This window comes from Erinaceus europaeus, chromosome 6 (genome assembly GCF_950295315.1).
Source record: "Erinaceus europaeus chromosome 6, mEriEur2.1, whole genome shotgun sequence".
Lineage (NCBI taxonomy): Eukaryota > Metazoa > Chordata > Mammalia > Eulipotyphla > Erinaceidae > Erinaceus > Erinaceus europaeus.
Window position 1 is genome coordinate 50,116,874 of NC_080167.1, and position 22,867 is coordinate 50,139,740.

At 48.4% G+C, this 22,867-nt stretch overlaps 2 protein-coding genes across 2 annotated transcripts in view; one reads left to right on the plus strand and one right to left on the minus strand.

The window, feature by feature from the left end:
• Positions 1–3,357: 3,357 nt before the first annotated feature.
• ECHDC3 (enoyl-CoA hydratase domain containing 3) lies at positions 3,358–20,947 on the plus strand. Its single transcript, XM_007524632.3, has 5 exons — positions 3,358–3,646; positions 9,413–9,534; positions 13,462–13,559; positions 15,571–15,771; positions 19,746–20,947. Exons 1-5 carry the CDS (start codon positions 3,486–3,488, stop codon positions 20,076–20,078), a joined length of 915 nt encoding a protein of 304 aa, XP_007524694.2. The 5' UTR covers positions 3,358–3,485; the 3' UTR covers positions 20,079–20,947.
• UPF2 (UPF2 regulator of nonsense mediated mRNA decay) overlaps positions 4,764–22,867 on the minus strand; it is a 202,412-nt gene continuing 184,308 nt past the window's right edge. Inside the window, exon 23 of the transcript XR_009550246.1 lies at positions 4,764–5,315. The gene's annotated coding sequence lies outside the window, so the exon portion shown is untranslated. The remainder of the gene's footprint in view (positions 5,316–22,867) is intronic.

Below are 22,867 nucleotides of genomic sequence, written 5' to 3' on the forward strand. Positions count from 1 at the left end.
ACAACAACAAACAAACAAACAAATAAAAGGGCATGGGACCAGGAAGTCATACATGAGCAAGGCCCTGGCTATGCTTTCCCCCAAAATGATATCTGCACCCCTACTTTCATTGTAGCTGATTCTAGAATAGCTGATCCTAGCCAGTGAGACAAGTCAAAAGGAGCACTAAGGAAAGCAATTCCTTGTAGTTGTGTTTGGTTATCGCGCCCTCGTGTGTCTCTGTGGGAGAATGACCATTCAAATTCTTGAAAAGATCAGTCACTTTGAATCAAAAATTCACAAATATCTCTATCTGCTACAGCCTGACAGAGGATAACTCTTGGGCTATGGTGATAGCATAATGGTTATGAAAAGAGACCTTCATGCCTTATGCCCTGAGGTCCCAGGTTCAATCTCATAAACCATTGTTCTGGTATCTCTATTTAAAATAAATAAATATTTGAGAGAGAGGGAGCGATGGTGTGACTCTTGCAGGGAAAGCCAGGCAGACAGAAAAAAACTGAAAGAAGCAAAAATCAACACAAGCAGGGGCCAGGTGGTGGTGCACCCTGTTAAGTGCACATATTACCATATACAAAAACTCTGTTTAGAGCGCCCACTGTCCACTTGCAGGGAAATGCTTCAGGAGCAATGAAGCAGGTCTGTATATGTTTATTTCTCTGTCCCTTTATTTTTTTTTAGTATTTATTTATTCCCTTTTGTTGTCCTTGTTGTTTTATTGTTGTAGTTATTATTATTGTTGTCATTGTTGGATAGGACAGAGAGAAATCAAGAGAGAAGGGGAAGACAGAGAGGGGGAGAGAAAGATAGACACCTGCAGACCTGCTTCACCACTTGTGAAGCGACTCCCCTGCAGGTGCGGAGCTAGGGGCTCGAACCGGGATCCTTACACCCGTCCTTGCGCTTTGCATCACCTGCACTTAACCTACTGCGCTACTGCCCAACTCCCTCTCTCTCTCTCTCTAACTCCCCCTCCTCTCTCAATTTCTTTGTCCTAGCCATTAAAATAGAAAAGGGGGGGAATGGCCACCAGCAGTGGTGGATTTATACTAGCTTTAACCCTGGTGACAATTAAAAGAAAAGAAAGAAGTAACACTTTAAACTACAGAGAATGTGCTGGAAAGGGCTGGAACAGGCAAGTGCATTCCAGCCGGAGCATCTGAAGGTTTCCTGATGGCTGTGACATTTGATGTGGGCCTCCAACAGTGTGATTTAGAGCCAGTTGTTCATGCATTCACTCATGGAATGCTTTACCATGCAGGGATAAGGCGAATTATAAATAGAATATAAAGGGATCAAAGCTAAGCATTGACAAGTATCTGCAACTACATTAAACAACAAGAATCGGAAGTAGGGTGCTTTTTTTTTTTTCTTTTGGTGGGGAGGATAAGGGTGGAAAGCTAAACATGGACAGATCAGCTGATGCCAAGGAGATCTCTACAGCTTCCTTTCTGCACTTTGGAATCATGTCATTACATGTATGTCTGAGCAGTTAATAAGGAGACTTACACAGCACATGACAAGAAGCTGAAAGCTCTGTCCATCATTCCTCTCTGCACCAGAGGTGGGAGCCTTCCTTCATTCCTCACCAAGCCTGAAACACCAGGTTCCCTGAAGCTGCCTTTTTTCTGCACACACTGCCAAGCAATGGTGTCAATGAACGGGCCTTTCAAAGAAACAAGAGATGCTAGGAGAGACACATCTGTACCAGCCAGAGACATATGGCACCAGGACAGGGCACAGAAATCTCAGCCAGGGTCCAGTGTTCTTAGCAACCTGGTAATCAAATCCTGCCAAGGTACATACCAGCAGGGGAAAAGACAGAGGAGCGGGGCACAGTACAGAGAAGGGAAGGCAGGCAGACAGCCCTGCCCAGAGTGGTGAAGCAGAGGCCTGGAAGAGTGTTTCAGCAAGTGATGTCTGCTCCTAGATAAGTTGCTCCCCCTCCCTTCTGCACATTTCTCACCCAAAGCAGACTCTAGACAGAAATGTGTGGGATGGGGGTCTGGCGGTACAGCAGAGCATTAAGCGCACATGATAAAGCTGCAAGCTGGGGCATAAGAATCCAGGTTAGAAGGAGTCGGGCTGTAGCACAGCAGGTTAAGTGCAAGTGGCTCAAAGCACAAGGACCGGCTTAAGGATCCTGGTTCCAGCCCCAGCTTCCTACCTGCAGGGGAGGCGCTTCACAAGCGGTGAAGCAGGTCTGCAGGTGTCTTTCTCTTCCCCTGTCTCCCTCCTCCTCTCTCCATTTCTCTCTGTCCTATCCAACAACAACGACATCAGTAACAACAACAATAATAACTACAACATTAAAACAACAAGGGCAACAAAAGGTAATAAATAAATATTTTTTATAAATAAATATTTTTTTAAAAAAAGAATCCGGGTTAGAGTCCCCAGCTCACCACCTGCAGGGGGGGCACCTCACGGGCATTGAAGCAGGTCTGCAAGAGTCTATCTTTCTCTCCCCCTCTTGATTTCTCTCTCGATTTCTCTCTGTCCTATCCAACAACAACAACAGTAATGACAACAATAATATAAGACGACGACAACAAGGACAACAAAATGGGAAAAATGGCCTCCAGGAACAGTGGATTTGTAGTGCAGACATCGAGCCCCAGCAATAACCCTGGAGGCAAAAAAAAAAAGGAAAAGGAAAAGAAATATGCAGGATAAGGCTATGGTTTCACTGGAGCTCTCTCTATCTTTTTTTTTTTGCCTTCAGGGTTATCACTGGGGCTTAGGGCCTGCACTACAAATCCACTGCTCCTGGAGGCCATTTTTCCCCATTTTGCTGTTATTGTTATTGCTGTTGTAGTTGGATAGGACAGAGGGAAATTGAGAGAGGAGGGGGAGATTGAAAGGAGGAAAGATAGACGCCTGCAGACCTGTGCAACCGCCTGTGAAGCGGCCCCCTTGCAGGTGGGGAGCTGGGAGCTCGAACCCGGATCCTTGCTCAGGGTCTTTCGAAAATCCCACGGGCAGAATGCCCCTCCGGAGTCCAGTTAGGGTCCGAGTGAGGCTCACCTCGCCGTGACCCCTGCGAGTCCAGAGTGGGGGGTCCGTGGCACCCATTACCTTGAAGACACATTTCTGTTGCTGGTGCACCGCAGCATAAAGGCCCGGTGCCCACCGGTGACCACGTCCTTCGAGTCTGGCCTTGAAGACCCACGACCGGGGAAGGCTGCCTCCACCTGGACTGGCTGGCTTGTGGGTCAGTGGGCGTGGCTATAGGCTGGTGGGCGGGCATTCCCTAGTGGGCGGGTGAGTGCAGGAAGGGCGTGGCTCCCGGTTGGCGGGTGGGGTTCGTGAAGGGGCGGGACTCCAGGTTGGTGGGCGGGACTCTGACTGGTGGCCCCGCCCAAGTGTCCTGTGCGGCCTAGTTGTGCCCGGAGCCCGCCCGCATCCCCGCGTCCCCGCGTCCCGAGCCGTGTGGCGCAGCGATCCTTTCGCCTCTGGTGCAGCCCCCTGCACGCCCGTGTGGCATGATGGCCGCCGGTCTGCGGGCCCTCTGGGCTGCGGGGCACTGGCTGAGGCTCGGCCCGCGTGCCCCGTTCATCGCAGGCTTCAGCAGCCGCGGGACTGCCGGGGCAAGAACCGAGCCCGGGCCGTCACTTACCCGCACGCGGCAGCAGGACGGTATCAGGTCAGCGAGCGCCCGGGCCAGGCGGGAGGGGGGACGCAGAGATCAAGGGAGGGGGTCAGGTGGGGTGTTACACTGAGCCGGGGTGGGGGGCGGTGCTGGGACCCGAAAAGGAGCCCCCCCCCCCAGCCCCCGCACCTCGCTTGGCTATCGAGGAACTTGACACCTGGCACAGGCACAGTGACGACCCTGCAAGATGCACAGCGGCGGGTTCAGGGGGACAGCTTCCACAACATCCCCCTACTGACACCCTAGGACAACCCCGGCCAGCCCTGCCAGACCCTGACCTGTTTGCCCAGCTTTCCCGTCAGCCCTGTGGCCTTGTGAGAGTGCCTCAGGAGAGGATTTGTGCTTCTCATGAACTTGCCTGCCTTTGCCTTGACCTTGCTGCGAGGAAAAGAGAGGAAGCCGCCCCCTGGCCCTCCCCCAGAGGCCCGTGATGGGGGCAGGTCTGCACACAGGACGAAGGACACACTGACTGAGCTCTGTCCTTTAGCTCAACAAGTCCAAGTAACCTTGACAACCGCCTGTGCCCAGACTGGCAGCCCTGCCTTGAAGTCCTAGCCTAGAAAGGGTCTCCACCTTCCTCCAGACCTCACGCTGACATGGCCTGGCCAGGGCAAGAGTTTGAGTGAGTCTAAGTGTTTAAGCATCACAAATGAAGCTGACTGTTAACTATTTTCTTCTCTTCACAAACGTCCTGAGCTCGGACGTGGAAGAAGGAGATGAAGTCACAATCCTCAGGCTTCCAGAAGTTACCCCCAAAGCAGTAGTGTGCTCCTTCTCTCAGTCTCCACCCCTCCTTCCTGCTATGCTGCCAGGGGCCTGCCTCATAGGTGTCACAAACGCCCTCATTCCCTGAGGACAGCTGCTCCTGGCCACTGCAGAGCCAGGGAACCCAGGCACAGGGGGCTGAAGCTGCTTGGGAAGAAGAGGATGACTTCTATTTTTTTAAAGTTTTTTTTATTATCTTTACTTATTTATTGTATAGAGACAGCCAGAAATCAAGAAGGAAGGAGGTGACAGAGAGGAAAAGAGCTTCACCACTCATAAAACTTCCCCCTGCAGGTAGGGGCCAGGAGCTTGAATCCGGGTCCTTGTGCATTGTAACATGTCAACCAGGTGTGCCATCACTCAGTCCTCTATTTTTTAAAAAGATTTTATTTCTCAATTAATGAGAAAAATAAGAGGAAAGAAAGAAAGAACAAGACATCACTCTAGAACATGTGCTGCTGGGGATTGAACTCAGGACCTCATGCTTGAGAGTCTAATACTTTATCTACTCCACCACCTCCTGGATCCCAGAGGGCTCCTGGCTCACCTGGATGCTTTTCCGTCTGCTGACACTGGCCCAGCCTGGTAGTCGGTGACAAAGGAAGACCTGGCCAAGTTCTCCAAATGGACTGTGAAGCAGAAAGGGAGCTGACTTGGAACAATCCCACGCAGATGCTGGGAACTGCTGAGCAGGAAGGAAGCCCCACATCCAGTGCTGACGCAGGAATCTGTTTGGCAGGGAGCAGGCAAGCTGGGCAACCCTGTCTCTCTGCTCTTCACAGCTGCTCCTCTCAGTGGTGATGTTGTCATTTGGCAAAGACCCGCTCTGAAGTGGGCATCACATCTCTGTGCCCCTGGTCCTGGCTTCAGCCTGCCAGGCAGGTAGTGTCCTCTCTCTCTGCAGTGAAGACACAAGTTCAGATAGGTGGCAAGATGGCAGAAGGCCAACCAGCTAGCAGGAAGGGGCTCTGGGAGCCAGGGAAAGTTCCTTCTGCTGCTAGTCCTGTCCACTCTACAGTGCTACCCTCAGTGCCACCTCCATGTACTTCCCACCCAGTATTAGAACCAGAAGAGCTAGGAATCCACAGAAATGGTGACATTGACTTCAGAAGCTATAAATGCCACCTGGGGGCATGAGAGAGTTGAGCAAAGCCTTTGCTGAGTGCCTCCCCAGACACAGACATGGTTGTGTCCTGCCTTGCAGACATGCTGGTACTTCCCGGGCTGTGCTGAGCCTCAGACAGCCACTCAGAGCAGCTCTAGCTACCACCTCTGGCTTCATAAAAGGGAAGACTGCAGTTTGCCATGTAGCATGGTGGTGGCCCCATTCTTAAATAGATTCCCTCTGAAGAGTGAAGCATCCAGGAAACTCTAGATGCCAGGCATCTTGTGTTGTGACCAAGAGTCACTGGGGGAATGCAGACTAGCCAGATCCTTACAAGGTATTGTCTGGGAGTCTGGCGGTAGCGCAGCGGGTTAAGCACACATGGCGCAAAGTGCAAGGACCGCCGTTAAGGATCCTGGTTCAAACCCCCAGCTCCCCACCTGCAGGGGAGTCACTTCACAAGCGGTGAAGCAGGTCTGCAAGCGTCTCTCTTTCTCTCTCCCTCTCTGTCTTCCCCTCCTCTCTCCATTTCTCTCTGTCCTATCCAACAACGAGGACAAGAATAACTACAACAATAAAACAACAAGGGCAACAAAAGGGAATAAATAAATAAATATTTTTTTTAAATAAGGTATTGTCTATGTGACCTGGAGGTGGCAGGATGGATAAAGTATTGGAATTACAAGTATGAGGTCATGAGTTCAACCCCTGGCATTGCATCTGCCAGAGTGGTGCTCTGGTTCTCTGGTTTTGTTGTTATTGTTCTCTTGATGTATTTGTTTGTTTATTGCCACCAGGGTTATCGCTGGGGCTTGGTGTTTGCATAATGAGTCTACCACTCCTGGTGGCCATTCTTTTTTTTCTTTTTACTTGATAAGGCAGGAAGAAATCAAGAGGGGTGGAGATGGAGAGGGAGAGAAAGAGGGGGCTGAGCCATGGCACACCCAGTTAAGCACACATAGTACTAAGCACAAGGACCTGTGCAAGGATTTGGGTTCAAGTTCCCGCTCTCCACCTGCAGGGGGACACTTCACAAGTGGCAATGCAGGTCTGCAGGTGTCTATCTTTCTCTCTCCCTTTCTTCTTTTTTTTTCTTTCCCCATTTTGTTACCCTTGTTATATTTGTTATTGTTGTCATTGCTGTTGTTATTGTTGGATAGGGCAGAGAGAAATCGAGGGAGGAGGGGAAGACAGAGAGGGGGAGAGAAAGATAGACACCTACAGACCAGTTGCTTCATTGCTTGTGAAGCAACTCCCCTGCCGGTGGGGAGCCAGGGGCTCGAACCGGGATCCTTACACTTGTCCTTACACTTCGAATCATGTGTGCTTAACCCACTGTGCTACCACCTGACCCCCTCTCTTTCCCTTTCTATCTCCCCCCCTCTGTCTTATTCAATAAAATGAAAAAGATAGCCACCAGAAGCAGTGGATTCTTAGTGCTGGCACCGAGCCCCAGGGATAGCCTTGGAGGCAAAAAATAACAATATTAAATTAAATTAATTTTAAAAAGAGAGGGAGAAAAAGAGAGACACCTGCAGCACTGTTTCGCCACTTGTGAACCTTCCCCTTGCAGGTAAGGGCCGGAAGCTTGAACCAGGGCCCTTGCACACTGTAATGTGTGTGCTCAACCAGGTGTGCCACCACCCAGTCTGCTTGCTCTCTCTCCCTCTTTCCCATCCAACAATTAATAAATAAATTTTTAAAAATAGAGCAAGAAGGCATAGTTTACCACATCTGGTGAGCTACTGAGTAAGAGAGAGCTATGGAATGAAGCTTCCCTTTCCCAGCTTAGGCATGGAGGTTGGAGAATCAAGAGGTTGCTTACATCATGGCAGGAAGATGCCCAAGAGCCCTGTGGGCAGAGTCCAGCAGACCTTAGAATGAACCTATAGCACTCAGGAGAGAGGTGTGAACTCAGGTACAGATTAAAGTTGCACTATTGAAATTGTACTGTTCCTCTCCTCCCTCAATTTCTCTCTATCCTATCCAACAAAAACAATGGAAAAAAAATGGCCTCCAGGAGCAGTGATTTGTAGTGGAGTCACTGAGCCCCAGCAATAACCGTGGAGGCAAAAAAAAAAGAGGACTGGCCAGAGAAATATTTATAGGTAGGCAAGTGTCTAGGAGGGTGCGATGTAAATGGCCATTGGACCGGGTCCTAGTAGCCAGGAGATTCTGAATGAGAGCACTTTCATGACAAAGCCAGAACAAAAACTTAACTTCACAACTCAAAGTTGGTCTCAAAAGGTGATTGGGGCACAGAGGGGTGGCCTGCCACACAATGTGGGCACTGGCACATGCTACTGAGGAGATGGCAGTGTGGTAGGTTGGCAACAGCAAGCACACTGGAGACTCAGCTGCCAGGTGGACCCACAGCTCTCTCACCCCCCACCCCTAGATACAGGTTGATTCTGTGCTTGTGAGAGAGCATAGCCTCCCTGCATCCACACGTGGAGTGAGGCCTCTCAAAGAAAACCTTCTCACTGCACCAGAATCAGTACCATCGCTGAAGTCCTGCTCCAGAGCATGCAACTCAGGTCCTTTGTGGAGGATTTGGTGGGAATCCAGGTTGATGTGTACTAGCAGGAATAACAGATCTGAAAAAATGAAGACAGCAGCCAGGGAGATGGCTCAGCAGTAGGGCTCCAGACTTGAAAGTGTGAGGTCCCAGGTTCAATCCCCAGCACTGCAGATGTCAGAGTAATGCTCTATTCTTCTCTTTCGTGAATGGATAAATACACCATTAATAAAAAGCATGAGAGAGGCTGAAAACACAGAGGTGGGGACAGATAAGAATCAGATATAAAATATACAGCTATGACTAGAGAAATGGCCCAACTGGTAGCACAACAGACTTTTGTGCCTGAGTATCCCAGTTCAGTCCCCAGCACTGCATGTGCCACAGTAGTACTCTGACTTGTCTCTTTCTCCTTTTTATTTATTTATGTTTGTATTATCTTTATTTATTGGATAGAGAAATCAAGAGGGAAGGGGGTGACAGAAAGGAAGAGAGACACCCGCAGCACCGCTTCACCACTCACAAAGCTTTCCTCCTGCAACTCCCCCTGGGAATTGGGGCGAACCCAGGTCCTTGTGCATTATAACATGTGCGCTCAGGTATGCTACCACCTAGCCCCTCTCAATATCCTTCTCTCAGCCTCATGTGAAATTATCTCTTATATATAATAAAAATAAACCTTAAAAATATATATACCTAGGCACAACTTGACCTCTGGCTTGGTGCCTCTTCTGGTAACAACAAAAAGAAAAAAAGAAAAACAGAGACATCGATGTCTGAGGACTCACCATACCTTGACGGTACAGGCAATCTGAGTCAGCATGCAGCCAGCTGGCCTGGGACGCCAGCTTCAAGTACCATGTGCCCAGAGGGCCCATCCTCAGACAGCCTGGAGTGTTTTGCAGAATGGCAAGAAATCATGAGAGAAAAGTGTGTGTGTGTGTGTGTGTGTGTGTGTGTGTGTGTGAGAGAGAGAGAGAGAGAGAGAGAGAGATTTGGGAGCATATTTGCCTCTCAGCTCCTGTTCTTCCCCAACTCTGAGGGGAAAAGGAGGAGGCCATGGAGCGGACACTGGCCGCCGTTTCTCCACCTCGAGGCCCCTGGATCCCTTGTCGGCTTTGATCTGAGCGCTCCCTGTGGAGGTACCTGTCTCATTTCTGACACTGAACCTGGAGACAAAGGGGAGAGACCCAGTGGTGACTCAGGTAGCCTCGGAGCTTTGACTCTGCTGTCAATACAGGTCATGACAGGCCCCCCAGAGGCTATGCTCTGATGTTCTGAAAACAGCTCTGTAGTCAGGAGCACTGAGGGGGTCCCCGATGTTTTAGTCAGGTGCAGGACCCGCCTCCCCATCCTAAACTCCTCTCTGCAGGAACATCATCTTGAGCAACCCACAGAAAAGGAATGCGCTATCACTGGCCATGCTGAGATCCCTCCAAAGTGACATTCTCCATGAGGCTGAGAGCCAAGAGCTGAAGGTCATTGTCATTTCAGGTACACATGGGTCTCTGTCTTCTGTGTTCCGGACAGTGCAGAAGAGTTCTCAAAAGTCTCCAGTTGGGAGTCGGGCAGTAGTGCAGCAGGTTAAGCGCAGGTGGCGTGATGCACAAGTACTGGTGTAAAGATCCTGGTTCGAGCCCCCAGCTCCCCACCAGCAGGGGAGTCGATTCACAAGCGGTCTGCAGGTGTCTATTTTTCTCTCCCCCCTCTTGTCTTCCCCTCCTCTCTCCATTTCTCTTTTCTATCCAACAACAACGACATTAATAACAACATCAATAATAACTACAACAATAAAACAACAAGGGCAACAAAAGGGAATAAATTAATTAATTAAAAACATAAAAAATTTTTTTAAAAAAAAGTCTCCAGTTAACTGGGGGTGAATCTCACTCAGCAGAATTGTCTCTAAGCTCCTTTCCAAGAACATGAATTATGAAAAACTCTATCGTGTCCTGGGAATCCAGATCCCAATCCTATTTAACTGGAAGTAATTGACAAGACTGGTGCTTATGAAAAATGTGTCCTGTGGTCTGGGAGGTGGTGCAGTGGATAAGGCATCAGAATCTCAAGCATGAGGTCCCGAGTTCAACCCCTGGCAGCACATGTACCAGAGTGATGTCTGGTTCTTTCTTTCTCCTATCTTTCTCATTAATAAATAAAATTTGGGGGTGGAGGTAGATAGCATAATGGTTATGCAAATAGACTCTCATGCCTGAGGCTCCAGAGTCCCAGGTTCAATCCCCCGCACCACCATAAGCCAGAGCTGAACAGTGCTCTGGTCAAAAAAAAAAGGAATAAAATAAATAAATAAATAAATAATTTTTTTTAAAGTGTCTTTTCCTTCACAAACAAGTGACTTACTACTTATTAATGAGAGAAAGAGCCAAAGTGGCACTCTGGTATATTTGGGAACAGAGATCAAACTTGGGAATTAGTACATGCAAGTCCTGTGCTCTACCACTGTCCGAAGTCTCTTCTCTTTTGTCTGATACAAGCAACATGGTGCAGCTTCTTCTAGCACTGCTGGTCTTCCCCTCAAAATCAGAGCACTGATTGCCCTGTGGGCCAGATGTCAGTGTAAGCACCAGTTACTATCAACATTCGTTACTATTATTGCATTCGTGGAATCACTAATCATTTTGGTAAACTACCCAGTCCTTTTGGGATATTTGATTGCTTGATATTTTCTATTCATACTAAGATTTCAGTCCACATCTGCAGGTTTTTGTTTGTTTTGATTTGTTCCAGAGCACTGTTCAGCTCTGGCTTACGGTTATATGGGGGATCGAAGTCCCAGGACTTCGAAGCCTCAGGCATAAGTCTCTTGGGGGGTGGGGGGGAGGCAGTAGCACAGTGGCTTAAGTGCACATGGTGCAAAGTGCAAGGACCAGCATAAGGGTCTTACTTCGAGTCCCTGGTTCCCCACATGTGGGGGCGGGGGGTGTTGCCTCACAAACAGGGAAGCATGTCTACAGGTATCTGTTCTCTCCCTTTCTCTGTCTTCCCCTCCTCTCTTGATTTCTCTCTGTCCTATCCAGCAACAATAACAATAACAACAAGAGCAACAAAATGGAAAAAATAGTCTCCGGGAGCAGTGGATTCATAGTGCAGGCACCGAGCCTCAGTGATAACCCTGGAGGCAGAAAAAGAGTTTCTTTGTATAGCCATTATGCTATCTCCCCTGCCCCCTTTTTTTTTTTTTTGTAATGATGTCAGTAAGAATTTTTTACTGAGTTACCCAGCAATAGTGGCAGCAGTGGAAATAATGTGTCAGTACAGGAAATCAGAGCATATGATCCTATTTGGGGGAGGGACTTAAAAGCCAGTGCTTTCTGGAAATGAATGCTCGGAATGTCACCCTATCTGTGGCTGAATGTACATTCCAGCTGTTTTTCACCTTTTTTTTTTTTTAGAACAGTTTAGCTGCCATGGGGCACAGCTCAGATGAAATAAAGGCTGCTCCCTTTTGGCTGACAATTTTCTTCACCTGTAAAAAGGGAACACTATTACCTGTCAAAATAGCCACAACAAAGGCTTGGGAATAAAGGTCAACAGGTAGGGCACAGGACTTGCATGTGTGAGACCCCAGGTTCAGTCCCTGGGACTACATATGCCAGAGCTGAGCAGCACTCTGGTCTCTCATAAAAGTAAAGAAACGGGGCTGGATGGTGGCGTACATGGTACCTGGTTGAGCGTACATGTTACAGTGCTCAAGGACCCAGGTTCAAGCCCCCAGTCTCTACCTGCAAGGGGAAAGCTTTGCGAGTGGTGAAACAGGGCTGCAAGTGTTTCTCTCTGTCTCTCTCCTTTCCTTACCACCTTCCCTCTCAATTTCTGGCTGTCTCTATCCAATAAATAAATAAATAAATACAGATTAAAAATAAAAAAATTAAAAATAATAAAAAAGTAAAGAAAAGGGGCCAGTGGTAGTGCAGCAGGTTAAGTGCACATGGCACGAAGAGGATCAAGAATCCCGGTTCGAGCCCCTGGCTCCCCACCTGTGGAGGTAAGGGGGTTGCTTCACAAGCAGTGAAGCAGGTCTGCAGGACCTTTCCCCCTCTGTCTTCCCATCCTCTCTCGATTTCTCTCTGTTCTATCCAACAACAATTACAGCAATAACAACAACAGTGATACACAACAAGAGCAACAAAAGGAAAAAATGGCCTCCAGGAGCAGTGGATTCATAGTGTAGGCACTGAGCCCCAGCAATAACCCTGGAAGCAAAAAAAAAAAAAGGGAGTCGGCTGTAGCGCAGCAGGTTAAGCGGTTAAGCGCAGGTGGTACAAATCACAGGGACCAATGTAAGGATCCCGGTTTGAGCCCTGGCTCCCCACCTGCAGGGGAGTCACTTCACAAGCGGTGAAGCGTGTCTGCAGGTGTCTATCTTTCTCTTCCCCCTCTCTGTCTTACCCCTCCTCTCTCCATTTTTCTCTGTCCTATCCAACAATGATGACAACAAAAAAACACGGGCAACAAAAGGGAATGAATAAATAAATAAATAAATAAAAATTGAAAAAGTAAAGAAACAATCTTTTTAAAAACAAAATCAAAAACAAAATAAAACAAAAAACCAACAAAGAAAAAAAAACACATGTTACTATGTGCAAGGCCATGGGTTCAAGCCCCCATTCACCACCTGCAGGAGAGAAGTTTCACGAGCAGTGAAGCAGGGCTGCAAGTGTCTCTCTCCCTCTCTATTTCACCCTCATCAATTTCTCTCTATCCTGTCAAACAAAAAACAAAAGCAAAAAAGAAAAGAAAAGAAAGAAACAGAAGAAACGGCTGCTGGGAATAGCGGATTGTCATGCAGGCACTAAGACCCAGAAATAACCCAGGTGACGATAAAATAATAATAATAAATTAAAAAATAAAATTTTAAAAACCCACAAGAAAAAGAAAAATGAGAAAGTGTTTCCAGCTTGTCAGTGAAATGGTATTTTCATTGATAATAATACAGCCATACTTCTAATCCCTGGGATATAAATCCAGAGGGCATCTTGCCCTCTGGATTCCAACCCCATACAGGTGGCCGTTATCTGTGGATCAAATAACAGTGACACCACACAAGCCGTACCAACTGTGATAACCTTTATGGCCACGCACACAGGCCTGTTCAAGTCCAAAGTCATACATGCGAGAGCCAAGGTCATTTCTAAGTAAAGTTCAGGGGCTGACCCCTAGCCTGCTCCACTGTAGGGAGTCCATGCTTTACATGGTTCCCACCATGCACTGTTTTTAGGGTGCCAATGCCTGACCCGCACTGCCATGGAAGTGCTACCTGAGGCTGGAGTTATTCCTAAAACAACCAAAGTGTCTCTGGGACCCACCCCACCCCCGGAAGTTAGTCACTCCCCTGAAGTCAGTCAAGAGCCCAGCCAGTGTCCTCCCATCCTACCGCTGACACCTTTCTCTTCTCTGCAGCTGAAGGGCCTGTGTTCTCTTCTGGGCATGACTTAAAGGAGCTGACAGAGGAGCAGGGCCCAGGCTACCACACAGAGGTGTTCCAGACCTGTGCTGAGGTGAGTCAGATGGCGTTCACATATGCATATCAGGGAGGCTCATGTGTCAGATTCTCAGAAGGTGAAAGAGAGTCCAGACTCAGGCCTGCAGCTCTGGTAGGTGGCCCACTGTCACCACAATCTGGCAGGTGGCGCAGTTTGAAAAGCAGGTGTTTATAATTGAAGTTACCTGCTCCACAGTCTGCTTCAATAAAAACATGGAGAAATAAGTCACATTATCAAACAGATCAGTCAAGGTCTTGGAAGTTTCAGGGGTGATGGCTCCCCAAGAGTAAGCTCCTGGCTATCCCACTTCCAGCAGCTGTGGGTGCCCCCTCCACATTCCTGCTGGTGACTTGAAATGTAATGAATTACTCAGGACACTGTCTTCCAGTCACTCTGCCATCTTCACCTTCCAAGGACATGCCCAGCCCTGGTTCCAGACTGAGCATAGGAGCCACACGTAGGACACTCAACACACAGTGCTTTACCCCTAGACTTGTCCCTCAGAGGTGACAAGTGGCTCTATTTTGGGTTGTGTTGCTGAAAGCAGTAGGGTTCATGCCATGGGGTGCAGGCCAGAGCTGTGGTCAGAGGGATAGGACGTCAGAGTGCACACACAGCAACCTGCCTGTGGCCTCAGGCAGGCAAGTCATTTCCGTCTCTGAGCCTTGATGTCCTGTTGTGAAACAGGATCCCTTCCTCCTGGAGTTCTCAGCAAGAACAAACCACAAAAAGTTCCCAGAAGATATTTTTTGGCACTAGAAGGTGAACCCAGGACTCATACAAATGTTGCACAGCCAGACCAATTTCTTCATTATCTTAAAGAGTAAGGAAGAAAGAGAGATGAGATGGAGAGACAGAAGGGGAGACACCATAGCATCACTCCACCATCCACGCAGTTGCCCCTGCTGCCACCCATGGCGCTCCTATCTGCATGGGGGAGGCTTCACAAATAGTGAAGCAAGTCTGCAGTGTTTTCTTTCTTTCCCTATCTCCGCAAGCCCTTTCAGTTCCTCTCTATTCTTTTTTTTTAATTAATTTTTAAAAATTTTTTGTATTTATTTATTTTCTTTTGTTGCCTTTGTTGTTTTATTGTTGTTACTGATGTCGTTGTTGTTGTATAGGACAGAGAGAAATGGAGAGGGGAGGGGAAGACAGAGGGGGAGAGAAAGACAGACACCTGCAGACCTGCTTCACTGCCTGTGAAGCAACTCCCCTGCAGGTGGGGAGCCGGGGCTCGAAGCAGGATCCTTATGCCAGTTCTTGCGCTTTGCGCCACATGCTTTTAACCCACTGTGCTACCACCCGCCCCCTTAATTAATTAATTAATTTCCTTTTGTTGCCCTTGTTGTTTTATTATTGTAGTTATTATTGTTGTTGTTGTTGGATAGGACAGAGAGAAATGGAGAAAGGAAGACAGAGGGGGGAGAGAAAGACAGACACCTGCAGACCTGCTTCACCACCTGTGAAGCGATTCCCCTGCAGTTGGGGAGCCGGGGGCTCGAACAGGGATCCTTCTGCAGGCCTTGCGCTTTGCGCCACGTGCACTTAACCCACTGCGCTACTGCGACTCCCAATTCCTCTCTATTCTATCTAATAAAAAGAAAAAGAGAGTGAAAGGAAGAAAGAAAGGAGAGACAGAGAGAAAGAAAGAAAGAAAGAAAGAAAGAAAGAAAGAAAGAAAGAAAGAGGGAGGAAGGGAGGGAGGAAGGAAGGAAGGAAGGAAATAAGGAAAGAAAGGAAAAATGACCACCAGGAGTAGCAGATTCATGGTGTAGCACTGAGCCCCAGCAATAACCCTAGTGGAATAAAAAATAAATACATAAAGCAGTGGTGGAGATAGCATAATGATTATGCAAAAGAACTCTCATGTTTGAGGCTCTGAGACCCCAGGTTCAGTCCCTGCACTGCCATAAGCAGAGCTGAGCAGCACTCTGGTAAAGAGAGAGGGAGAGAGCAGCAGCAGCACTGGAGCGAGACCCTGTCCCCTGTCCTGCTCTGGCTGATTGTTGCCATATGTCTCTTTCAGGTCATGATGCTGATCCAGAGGCTCTCAGTCCCTGTCATCGCCATGGTGAATGGCTTGGCCACTGCTGCTGGGTGCCAGCTAGTCGCCAGCTGTGACATCGCCGTGGCGAGTGACACCTCATCTTTCGCCACTCCTGGGGTGAATGTGGGGCTCTTCTGCTCCACACCTGGGGTAGCCCTGGGGAGAGCCGTGCCCAGGAAGGTAAGGCACACCTGCAGCCCTCTCCCATCACCACCTGGAGTAGTTTTTTTATCCTGTGTGTTGAGAGAGAGAAGGACGGAGGGACACCACAGCACTGTGCCACCACCCATGGAGCTCCTACGCGGTGCTGGGGCTCAAACCAACAGTTTCACACACAGAAAAGCATGTGCTCTGCCCATTGAACTACCTTCCAGCCCCAACATCTCTATAGTATGTCTACAGTCACTCAACAAATAGTTGTTCAGTTCCTCCTTGGGGCCAGTCCACTGCAGTCCACTGCACTAAAATACACTGCAGACACATCATCAGAGCTTGGCAGTGAACTGCCCTTTCAACCATGCAGATCCGGTCCAGAGGCCTTTTGCAGGATCAAAGGCAGCTCTGCAGGCCCACCTCCCTGCTGCTGTTTATCTTCAACACTGGACTTTCTAGAAGGTTCCCAACAAGGCCTTTAGACCTGTTCAATCAGCCCCATGGCCAGGGTAGGAATCATTGATGCTCCAGACAAATATATTTAAAAACAAAACTCATAATGACTCTTAGAAACACACACTATTACATGTGCCAAATTGCTTTTGTGGCCGAGCAGACACAGTAGGAGTGCAGGACTTGTAAGCATGAAATTTAGAGGGATCCTCTAGCTCTCTCTCTCCTTCTCTCTCTCTCTCTCTCTCTCTCTCTCTCTCCTGGGGCTTTGCTCATGTATGGTTTCATTGCTGTGAGCCATTCTATTTTTTCTTTTTTGCCTCCAGGGTTATCGCTGGGACTCAGTGCCTGCAATATGAATCCACTGCTACTGGAGGCCATTTTTTCCCACTTTGTTGCCCTTGTTATTCCCCTTGTTGTTGTTGTTGTTATTGTTGAATAAGACAGAGAGAAATCAAGAGAGGAGGGGGAGCCAGAGGGGGAGAGAAAGATAGACACCTGTAGACCTGCTTCACCGCTTGTGAAGCGACACCCCTGCAGGTGGGGAGCTGGGGGCTTGAACCGAGACCATTCCACCAGTCTTTGTGCTTCACACCATGTGCACTTAACCCGCTGTGCCACCTCCCAGCCCCCCATTCTGTCTTTTTTTTTTTTTGCTTCCAGTGTTATTGCTGGGGTTCGGTGCCTACACCATGAATCCTCTGCTCCTAGAGGCTATTTTTTCGCTTTTGTGCCCTTGTTTTTTATTGTTGTTGTGGTTATTATTGTTGTTGTTCTTGATGTCATTGTTGTTGGGTAGGACAGAGAGAAATGGAGAGAGGAGGGGAAGATAGAGAGGAGGAGAGAAAGATAAACACCTGCAGACCTGCTTCACCACCTGTGAAGCGACCCCCCTGGAGGTGGGGAGCCAAGGGCTTAAACTGGGATCCTTAAGCAGGTCCTTGTGCTTTGCACCATGTGCGCTTAACCTGTTTCACTACTGCCTGACTCGCCACCCCCCATTCTGTCTTTTTAATTCAGATAGAGATACAGAGAGGAGAGACACACAACACTCAAGCTTCCTCCACTGCCAGAGCACCTGCCATGTGGTACCAGACCTGAGATGTGTGTTAATGCAAGTATTCTATTCAGTGAGCTATATCTTCAGCCTGATAAATACAACTTAATAAAACCAAATAGGAGTGTCAGGCAGTAAAAGCACAAGGACCAGCATAAGGATCCCGGTTCGAGCCCCCGGTCTCCCATCTGCAGGGGGTGGATTGCTTCACAGGAGGTGAAGCAGGTCTGCAGGTGTCTGTCTTTCTCTCCTCTTCTTTGTTTCCCCTCCTCTCTTGATTTCTCTCTGTCCTATCCAAAAACAGCAGCGGCAATAACAATGATAATAATAACAAGGGTAGGGGAGTCGGGCTGTAGCGCAGCAGGTTAAGCGCAGTTGGCGCAAAGCACAAGGACCGGCATAAGGATCCCGGTTCGAACCCCAGCTCCCCACCTGCAGGGGAGTCGCTTCACAGGCGGTGAAGCAGGTCTGCAGGTGTCTATCTTTCTCTCCTCCTCTCTGTCTTCCCCTCCTCTCTCCATTTCTCTCTGTCCTATCCAACAACAACGACATCAATAATTACTACAACAATAAAACAACAAGGGCAACAAAAGGGAATAAATTAATAAATATTTTTTTTAATTTTAATTAAAAAATAACAAGGGTAGCAAAAAAAAAAAAAGGGAAAAATGGCCTCCAGGAGCAGTGAATTCATAGTGAAGGCACTGAGACCCAGCAATAACCCTGGAGGCAAAAGAAAAGAAAAAAAAAACAAATAAATAAAACCAAGTAGCCAGGGCCAGGCAGTGGCACACCTGGTTGAGTGCACACATTACTGTGTGCAAAGACCCAGGTTCAAGCCCCCAGCCCCCACCTGCAGGGGGGGAAGCTTCTCTGTGGAGCTTCATGAGTGGTGAATCTGTGCTGCGGGTGTCTCTATTCCTCTCTCCCTCTCTATTTCCCCATGCCCTCGCAATTTCTCTCTGTCTATATACAAGATAAATAAGTAAAGTATTGAAGAAAAAAAAGAAACCAAATAACAAATTAGTTCTGGAGGGAAGGAGAAAACAAACAATGAAACACGCCTTGGTTCCCAGGAAGCTCAATTCTCAGAGCTATGTTGCACAATTAATTGTCCAGTGTGACAGGGGACGGGTGGAGAGAGCCGCAGGCACTACATTCTCAATTGGAAATCTCTTTTTTTTATTTCTTCTTTTACATTTTATTGATTGATTGATTTTTTTATAGAGATAGAAATTGAGAGGAAATTTTTTTATAGAGACAGAGAAATTAGAGAGGAGGAGAGATGCCTGCAGCACTGTTTCACCACTTGTGAAGCTTCTTTGCTGAGGTAGGGGCTGGGGGCTTGAACCCAGGTCCTTGTGCACTGTAGTGTGTGTGCTCAACCAGGTGCGCCACCACTTAGCCCCTCAAGAAATCCATTTTGTGTTTTCTTTTGAAGATTTATTTATCTATTGGGGAGAAAGAAGCAGAGCATCACTCTGACACGTGATACTGGGGATTTAGCTCAGGACCTCATGCTTGTGGGTCCAATACTTCTCCACTGTGCCACCTCCTAGACCACTGGACATCTATTTTTAGAGGAATGGGTTAGGGTTAGTCATGAAGTCATGGGCCAGAGCCAGGGGGAACCAATTGCTTTCTAGAATAATATCTGAAAGGTAGTTTGGGAAAGAGCCAGGCCTGCTCAGAAGATAGCACAGTCTCTGCTACTGTCCATCAGTCACATGGCCTGAGGGCTCAGGGTCCTATGGATGGAGGACATATGGGCTTCCACACATGGGATTCCTGGGTGAGTGGATTGGAGAATCATCATGTGACACTGGGAGTCCGGCAGGAGAAAGGACAGCCTGTGTCACCTCCCAGGCATCTGGCCCTGTCATACTCAGGAGGAAACAGGGAGAGTTGTGAACATCTCGACCTCACTGCCTGGTTGCTGCCACGGGAGCACATCTTCAGCGCGGTAGCGCGGTCACAAGCCATGTGTGCCTGGGGAAGCCAGCAGGTGCTTCTAGACACAGGCCTGGCTGGGAAGCTGGGCTGCACATATGGATCGTTGGTTCCCTCTACTGGTCACTGTGAAAAACTGCAGGCTGGGGCCGTTACCAGATTGCACCTGCCACCCGTCAGCCCAAGAGAAATCTGAACCCCTGCTTCCAAGGCAGGTCGCCCCCGACCTAGTCATTACAGAACCTTCATTTCAAAGACTGGGAGATAGCTCTCCCAGTAGAACACACACGTCACCATGCTCAAAACCCCTGGGGTCGAGCCCAAGCACCACACGGGGGCACCATGGGCAGCAGCGGGGAAGCTCCAAGGATGGTGAAACGGAACGGTGCTGTGGTGTCACTCCCTCTACCTGTTACTCTCTTTCCCTCTCTTCCTGTTCTTTCTCTAAGAAATAATGCAAACAGTTCGGCTGGGGAGAACAGGGGCCATGGTGGTGGAAGGGGTGTCAGGGTGTCACCTGGTTCACCCACACTCCCCCCAGGTGGCCCTGGAGATGCTGTTCACTGGGGAGCCCATCTCCGCCCAGGAGGCCCTGCGCCATGGGCTGCTGAGCAGAGTGGTGCCAGCGGCACAGCTGGAGGAGGAAACCCTGCGGGTAGCCAGGAAAATCGCCTCACTCAGTCGGCCCGTGCTGGCCCTGGGCAAGGCCGCCTTCTTCCGGCAGCTTCCACAGGACCTGAGCACAGCCTACCACCTCGCCTCCCAAACCATGGTGGACAACCTGGCCCTGCCCGATGGCCAGGAGGGCATCCAGGCCTTCCTCCAGAAGAGGAAGCCTAGCTGGTGCCGCCCGGCAGCCTTGGCAGAGGAGTGAGCCTCCAGGGCTTCTCTACCTGCCCTCCCCCCACAGCCCCCACCCACCCCTTGGTGACCCGGTGCTGTGACTGCCGAAGCCCACTGTGTGTGCCAGGGATAAAGGGCCAGCTAGGGCTGAGTGAGCACCCACAGAATGAGTCTACAGGGGGCATAGTCTCCATTGGTGGGCCCACCCAGCATGGAGGCCGGAAGGGATGCCGGCCTGTCATCAGAGGTGTCCCCAAAGGCGGAGGCGGAAGAGGGGACACGTTTCAGGTCCCCCCTACTCAGTCTTCCTGCCTCTCAAATTATTTGTAAGTGGGACTTGGGGAATTGGCTTTCTTTGCCCAGCAGGGGGCGCTGTAAGGTGCTTCACCAACTCCCACTTGTCCTACAAATAAGCTACACAGTGGGACCCTCTTGTCCTTTCAGTCCTGGCATTCCAGATTCTGGGGCACTGACATTTGGGAACCTGCTGTGACACTTGAGCCAAGTGGCCTTTGGGCAAAGAGAATGCTGTCTTCCCAGGGAGATGGACCTCACCCCCAGGGGAGCGGGCAGGTGGGAGCACCCAAGTGTGCTGAAGGGAGAGGAGCCCATCCTCCTGAGGGCAGGTTTCCTTGGCCCCACCTCATACCCACGGCCACTGCCACTGCTACTGGAACCCTTCTGGGGAATGAGGGCCAGCCTCTCTCTCTCTCTCTCTCTCTCTCTCTCCATATGTATGTATGTATATATATATATATATATATATATATATATATATATATTCTCTTTCTTTCTTTTGATATTTGATTACTCCTTGACAATCACCAAGTAGGCAAGAGTTAGATTCAACAAAATTGAAGCCAGTGTGCTACCACATTTAATAAAATCAGAAATTTCAGATTTGCAAGGGTCCTCTCTTTCATTTTCTTTTTTCTCATATGCTGGAGCCCTCAATCCACTGAAGTGACATGTACCTTACTCTGTGGTTCTCTGAGAGCCAGAACCAACAGAATGATGTTTCACAGATGGCTGAGAGATTATTTATAGATAACTGATACACTCATCAAGAACAGATTGATACATGATAGATACACTGATTGATTGGTAAATGACAGAAAGACAGATGGTTGAAGACAGAAGGCAAACAGGTGATGGATATTCCTGGGAGGTGATGTATTACAAGGAGCTGCCCCATGGGATTAAGGTGTCTAGCCTGACTTTATTATGCCTAGCCTGACTTTCAAAATGCCTTTACTCACCAAGGAAAAGGACAGGAGAAATATTCCTAGATGCAAATTGCCATTTCTTCTTTCTGGAAGTGGTTGCACACTGTTTTAACATCATTTTAAGTCACATTGATTTTTCTTCTTTCTTTTACCTTGTATATTTTTCCAATTTATTTACTACCAGAGCACTGCTCTGCTGTGGCCTATGGTGGTGCTGGAGATTGAACCTGGGACATCTGAGGCTCAGACATGAAAGTCCATTGTGTAACCACTGTGCTATCTCCTTGGCCCTCAATATTTTCCCAATTTTTCTATAGTTAAAGTTATCAATTTATTAATGAAAGAGAGAAGACACAATAGAGCATCATTCTGGTACTTATGGTGCTGGGGACCAAACTCAGGATCTCATGCTTGAAGAGTTCAATGCCTCATCCATTGCACCACCTCCTGGGCCACGTATAGTTTGGTGTTTTTTTTAAGTATTTTTAAAAATATTTATATATTTTCCCTTTTGTTGCCCTTGTTGTTTCATTGTTGTAATTGTTATTGAGGTTATCATTGTTAGATATGACAGAGAGAAATGGAGACAGGAGAGGAAGACAGAGGGGGAAAGAAAGACAGACACCTGCAGACCTGCTTCACCGCCCTGTGAAGCGACTTCTTTGCAGGTGGGGAGCCAGGGGCTCGAACCCAGATCCTTACACCGATCCTTGCACTTTGTGTCACGTGCGCTTAATCCACTGCGCTACCACCCGACTCCCTATTTATTTTTGAGAGAGATACAGAGAGAACACCAGAGCACTGCATAACTCTGGCTTATTGTGGTGCGGGGGATTGAACCTGGGGCTTTGGAGAGTCAGCCATGAGAGTCTCTTTGCATAACCGTTATGCTATCTATCCCTGCTCCCACATATAGTTTTTAAGCAATCCTAAGTTTGTTTTTAATATAAGGACCAATTCTTTTTTTTTCTTCTTTTTTTTTCTTTTTTCCCAATTCTCTTAAAAAAATATTAACTTACTTATTTTGAATAGAGACAGAAATTGAGAGGGAAGGGAGACATAGAGAGAAAGTGACATTTGCAGCAATGCTTCGCCACTTATGAAGCTTGCCTCCTGCAGGTGGGCGTTAGGGGGATAGGGCTTGAACCTGGGTCCTTGTGCGCCGTAATGTGTGCACTCAACCACTCAGCCCCCCACCCCCACCCCCGCAATTTAAACTTTTAAAAGAGCCACCTAGGGGCACCTTTTTTTGCTATCACAAAGCTTTGAGACTGGTGCATGATTTAAATCTGGGATTGTGGAGAAGGACTAGGAATATTTAGTCATCAGCAAATAATGTCTAAGCTTTTAGGGTTCTACTTAAGAAAGAAATTGGTTCTATGGACCGATATGCTGTGGCCCTTTCAAACAAAGACATGTTCAGACAAAATCAGCTACACAGACTTCAGTTGAAACCACCATCAATTTCTATTCAACACCTAGGGTAGCGGTTACCACCTCCACCAGCAGAGGGCAGTGCTCGCTCAGCTCTACATCACATTCTTGTCCTCGCCTGCAGCTGGGAAAACCACCTTGCTTTTTAGCTCTAAGAATG